At 58.4% G+C, this 5,701-nt stretch overlaps 1 protein-coding gene across 3 annotated transcripts; it reads right to left on the minus strand.

Annotated features, from left to right (window-relative positions):
- Nucleotides 1-208: 208 nt before the first annotated feature.
- Nucleotides 209-3,414, minus strand: ISLR (immunoglobulin superfamily containing leucine rich repeat). 3 transcript variants are annotated; one of them, XM_005602610.4, is made up of 2 exons: nucleotides 3,068-3,414; nucleotides 209-2,256 (listed from the first exon to the last, which is right to left on the minus strand). In XM_005602610.4, the coding sequence occupies exon 2, from the start codon at nucleotides 2,246-2,248 to the stop codon at nucleotides 962-964; it is 1,287 nt and encodes a 428-aa protein (XP_005602667.1). In that variant the 5' UTR covers nucleotides 2,249-2,256; nucleotides 3,068-3,414; the 3' UTR covers nucleotides 209-961. The 3 variants fall into 3 exon arrangements, with proteins under 3 accessions (XP_005602667.1, XP_005602666.1, NP_001244060.1); XM_005602609.4 differs by lacking the exon at nucleotides 3,068-3,414 and adding an exon at nucleotides 2,475-2,628; NM_001257131.1 differs by lacking the exon at nucleotides 3,068-3,414 and having other exon boundaries at nucleotides 213-2,248.
- Nucleotides 3,415-5,701: the final 2,287 nt, after the last annotated feature.

A 5,701-nucleotide genomic window follows, 5' to 3' on the forward strand; every position in this document is an offset into this window, starting at 1 on the left:
GCTCAGCTCAGCTCCAGGTCCAGTCCCTAGCCCATCACGGGGCCACCCCTCCCATGCTACCGCCACACAGTCTGTCTGTGCCTTACACGCCCCGTCGTGTGTGGACAGGCAGGCTGGCTGGCTGTCCTGACTCTCCAGCTCCCGATCCTATCCCCTACCCCCACCCAGGGGCTCCTAGATCCAGACAAAACTCCAGGCAGACACAGGGGAGCATCAGAAATGCTGTTTATTTCTCTGCCGCCCCCAGGCTGGCTGGCCTCTTTGGAGGGGCAGGCTACAGATGCATACTTGGAGAGAAAGGCAGGGCAGGTGGCCAGGATGGAGGCGCACAGGCAGAGGGAGGGAGGGTGCGTGCGAGGAGGTGGAGGCCCATGCTGGAACCTCCAGTCCTGTCTGAGATGAGCGCAAAGGGACTCCTGAGCCCCCAAGTCATCAGAGAACACCAAGGGACAGCAGGAGCTTAAGCAGGTCACCGAGTGCCTCAGAGCCATGCCAGCCATTGCCCCTACAGTTTATTCCTCTCTCCTGTGCCGTGTCTGCTTCAGGCTACCTCCCTGCCTAGCCCCCCGCTACCCGCCTTTGCCAGCTTGTCAGTCAGTCCCGGCGCCTGGAGTTCCCTCAGTGAGGCATCTCCCAGTTGGCTGGGGCATCCCCCCGTTAGCATGCCACCCTGACAGGCAGCACGGGCAGTGTGCTCAGCGGCAATTAGCACTGTAGACAGTGGGTTATGGGATCAAATTCTGTACTGGTCACCAGCTTTGAGCAGGTCTAGAAGTTGGGGTGGCAAATATTCCAGAAGAGATGAGAAGGAGAGGTAGGAAGATATGAAGCCCCCATGCAGGCCTCAGGAGTTGCCACCCTGCCCCCCACCCCCCTACCCCCTTAGAAGGGACATCTGCAGAGTCCGGGGAGGAGTGGGGGCGGCCCTGGGCTGCTCCAGCCCAGCCCCATGGGGGTGGGGCTAGAAGGAAGGGAGGAGGAGGAGGAGGAGGCTCTGGCCCAGTAGGAGCAGGCCTGGGAGTTGCTGCCCACGGACTCCTTCTCCTGCTGCTGCAGCCTCGGGGCCCCTAGCACGGCTGAGGTAGATGATGACCACATTGTCCTCGGGACCCGACGGCTGCACCTCATTGTCAACCGTGTAGCAGCCCTTACCCTCGGCTGCTTTGCCGTGGAACCTACGCCCCAACGCATCCTCGCCACCCTCACCTGGCGTGGCTAGTGCCACATTCACTGAGCTCTCCGCACTGCCCAGCTCATTGGTGGCCAGGCAGCTGTAGGTGCCCTCCTCCAGCTTGCCGAAGTCAGGGATCAGTAGGCTGCCATTGGCAAAGGCCTGGAAGCGTGGCCGGCTGCTGGCTGCTGGGGTGCCAGGCAGGGCACGCCCGTCAGCACCCACGTTGGGGCTGGTGATGTCCACGGTGCCGCCAGGCGTCTGGATGTGCCAGTGAAGCTGGGGGGCTGGCTGCCCATCCACATCACAGTGGAGCGCCAGCACGAAGCCGGGCCGCAGCTCGGCGCCATCCTGGCTGGGCTGGTAGGTGAGCTGCACCGAGGGCGCTGAGCAGGGCAGCGGCAGCAGGCGGTTCAGCGGGGTGCCCTTGAGCACGTGCGGTGAAGAGCAGGTGACGTTGTCCTGCTCTGGAATGGACACGGCCGTGGTCAGGGCCCACGTCTTGAACCACACGATGCCACAGGTACAGTCGAAGGGGTTGTCGTTGATCTGCAGGTGGGACAGCGCGGTGAGCGGTGTGAAGGTGCCCTCGGCCAGTGTGTGCAAGCGGTTGTGGTTGAGCTGCAGCGAGCGCAGAGCACGGAGGCTGCGGAAGGCATCTCGGGGGATGAAGGTCAGCTCGTTGCTGTCCATCTTGAGCAACTGGAGGGCACTGAGGTTGTGCAGGTCGCTCCAGGCAAAGTCCGAGATGAGGTTGTGGCTGAGGTCCAGGCTCTTGAGATGGCCCAGAGGGGCCAGGGCACCGGCGGCCACTGTGCGGATCTCATTGTGTGCCAGCCACAGCGACTGCAGCAGGGGCACCTCCCTGAAGGCACCCTCTGGCAAGCCTGGCAGCCGGTTGGCTGAGAGGCTCAACGTGGTCACGTTGGTGGGGAAGCCGGGGGGCACGGCCTCCAGGTCACGGTAGGCGCAGTCGGCAATCTTGAAACCGTACTTCTCCCCACAGTCGCAGGGCTCGGGACAGGTCTGCACCAGGCCCAGGAGGACCGCGCAGCACAGCAGCCGCAGCTCCTGCATCCTACCTCCTGCAGAGAAGGATACGCCACCAAGGTGGCAAGGTCCAAGGTGACCCCAAGGACCTGCAGAGGGCACTCCTTCTTCTCAGGACCCCAGCCCAGAGCTCTTTCCTATCAAAAGGCCCCACCCCACATAATCTAATCCAACTAAGACCCAACACCACCCAGCCTACCACTCCCATTCTACAGAAGGGGAAACTGAGGCCCACAGAAGGGCCAAGACTTGCCCGAGGTCATGCAGCCAGGAGGGTGGAAGACAGGAAGGAAGAGGACCCCAGCTCCTCCTTCAAGCAGAGAGCTCTCCCTGCCTCGGCAGCTCCTAGCTGACTTTATGACTTTAAATCTGTTTTCCAGCCACCCCCTCCCCCTGCACTCTGCAGAACCTCCCTCCTGCCCTCCCACATCCTGGCCACAGTCCCTCCCACCAGAGCCCCCCATAGGTATGCTTTGCCCTGGCCCAGACAAGGCCCCTTGTGCAGTGCACACCACCCCCATTAGCCCCCCTCTGGCTCCTACGGGCCGTGACCACAGCAGACACCAGACCCTTTCTACAGAATCACGCCCGTGGCTTGTTCTGTTCAAACTATGCCAGGCAGCTGCCTAAATAAACCCCCACCAGGGACCTCTCAGTTGGCTCTGGCAAAGCTAGTGGCTCAACCCAAATGCTGCTGGGATTTCCGGGGCTGTGGTTGTTAGGGGGACAGATGCCCCCTGGACAGATCCAAGCAAGGGAAGTGTGCCAAGCACCCAAACCAACAGCAAAATGCCCAGGGGAGTGCAGCCCCTGTGCCCAGCAGGCCTCCCCTCCTCCCCCGCTTACCTTCAAACTACTCTTTCTTAGTCAAGCGGAGCCTCTTCTAAGATGGAACCAAAGAGCAGCAAAGGACAGAGTTAGCCCGGACGGACGGTCTGCAGGGCCAAGGGCACCCAAGGGAAGATGAGGATGCTGGAGGGACAGGCAGCCTGGTCCCACGCCCGCCCGTCCTTGCCGGCCCTTCCCCAGACAGGGTGCCTGGACCCTGTCTGCTGAGAGGAGGCTGCAGGAAGGGAGCCCAGGCAGCACATACACTCCCTCCTTCCAGCAAAACTACTTCTCTGCAGCAACAAGGACCCGTGTTTCATAAGTGACACCAGAAACTTGAGGGGGAAAAGATGCCAAATTTTTTGAGTTTTTTTCCTCTCTCTCTCACTCACTTTTAGCTGCTTCAACTTCCTTAAAGACACAGCGCTAGCTGGACAGGACCCAAGAAAAGATGGGGCCAGCAGGGTTTTTATGGGGGAAGGGTGAGAAATGGAATCTCATAGAAGGTGGGAGACTTCCAACTCCATACAAGAAAAAGGGGGGGGGCATTCTCCAAGCAGGGGCCGTATGAGTGATGGTGCATGTGTGTGTGCATGTGCAAGTGTGGGTGTGACGACTCTGGATGAGTTCATATGTGTGTTTGTGTGGATGTGGTGTGAGACCATGTGTGTGAATCTGTGTGTGTTTGGGAACATTTGTGTGTGTGTGTGCTTGTGTAGGTGTGAGACTGTGTGTTGGTGTGTGTGTCTTTCTCTCTGTGTTCGTGAGTGTGCGTTTGTGTGTAGAAGTGAGTGTGTGTCTGTGTGTCTGTGAGGGTGACGGGTGTGTTTCAATGAAAAGCTGACAAGGCCAAAGTGTATGAAACACGCACCAGGCCCCAGCGCCTCAGTGACAAGCCAAAATGTTAAGCCTGTTTTTGTAAGAAAACACATCCTCCCGCCCTGCTCGCCTGTGTCAGGCCCGCCTGCGGGCTCTGAGGCCGGGCTGCCCTAAACACGTGCTGTTGTCCAGGGAGGTCTCAAGGCACCAGGGCTGCAGACACGGCCCTGGCTCCCCACTGTGCTGGGTGGGGAGGGACCAGGGAGGCAGGCAGGCAGCTCGAGACAGGAACCAGTTGTGCTTTGGTTTCCCCGTGGGGATTCTGAGACACCCAGGCTCACAGAGATGGTTCCCTCACCCAGGAATGCCCACCTGGCAGGCAGAGGTGAGGTTGGGGGACCTCAGTCCCTCTGGAATATTCTCTCTGTGGCCTCCCTCAGTGCCTGAAATCTCATCATTGGTGCTGCATGTCTGAGAAGGCAGCAGTGCTCTCTGGGGTCCACTGTCCCAACTCTAACTGTGCCGAAGGCCCATATGCCTCCAGGGTGAGGATATCTGATCCTTTTTTCCCAAACAGGAGGGCCCAGGGGAGTGGGAATGGGGAGAAGAAAGAAGCCCAAGACAAGAGAACTGGAGGAGACCCTGAGAAGTGGGGGAGCCCGAGCAGAGCACTGTAGACTGGTGACTTTGCCCTCCACCCTATGAGCCTATGCACAGCTCCTCAGTCCCCTCCCGCAAGCCTCCTATTCCTTCTGTCTGTATGCTTGGCTAAATTCTGCTCACCACTCAATTTACCCTCTTGGCAAGGCCAAGGACAAATAGGTATCTTTTTTGGCTGAACGCATCCTTGGGGAACCCCCATCCCAGCTCACTACATCCTCATTCTGCAGTCACCAAGCAAGGTTGCAGAAGTCCTGGGAAGCACGGTGTGCTCCCTGCAAAACACCCCAGTCTGATGCTGAGGATATTCTTATAGTCTAACTGAGCTCCCTCCTACTGCAGCTGAAGCCCTGTCTGGCATTATCATTATTATGCTGGAGAATTTATGGGAAAAGTCCTGAATTTGGTGGGTCAACCAGAGGCCAGAAGAATGCACATCCAGAGTTCAGTAAACCAGAGTGGAGACTCAGCAACCTCATTGCCAGTCAGGGAGGGTTTCCCAGTGGAGGGGGCCTCTCTGTGCTTCTGCACAGCCTATATACCACCTCGCCCTTGTAAGGGCCATGCCACCTCCGAGGTGCTCTGGGGAGCTCACGGTCTCCACACCACCGCCACCTCCAAAGCACACCAGGATCAGAGGGCAAAGATCCTCGCCAGCCCTCTGCCCCTCCTGCTGTGACTGGTTCCTTCTGGCTTTCAGGCTTCCATTAATCATCACCTCATCAGAGCAGCACTTCTGAGACCACCACGGCTAACGTAGGTCCCCCCGTTGACTGCCCTCACAGACCTCCCTGTTTGCTCCTCACAGCTCTTACTATCATCTTTCTTGACAGCTCTGTTTTCCCGGGAGTAAATAATTGTCTTTTTCTTCAGGGTAGGGGGAAGGGGCTTAGTTGTTTTAAAATTTTTAAAATATTTATCACTAATTCAGTTCAGCTCAGACTGGATGTCCATGTCGCTCAGTCAGACTAGAAGTCCCCGTCGCTCAGTCAGACTGGAAGTCCATGTCGCTCGGTCAGACTGGAAGTCCACGTCCCTAGGTCAGACTGGATGTCCACGTCGCTCGGTCAGACTGGAAGCGCACGTCGTTCGGTCAGACTGGATGTCCACGTTGCTCGGTCAGACTGGAAGTGCACGTCGTTCAGTCAGAGTGGAAGGGCACGTAGTTCGGTC

This window comes from Equus caballus, chromosome 1, assembly GCF_041296265.1.
Source record: "Equus caballus isolate H_3958 breed thoroughbred chromosome 1, TB-T2T, whole genome shotgun sequence".
Lineage (NCBI taxonomy): Eukaryota > Metazoa > Chordata > Mammalia > Perissodactyla > Equidae > Equus > Equus caballus.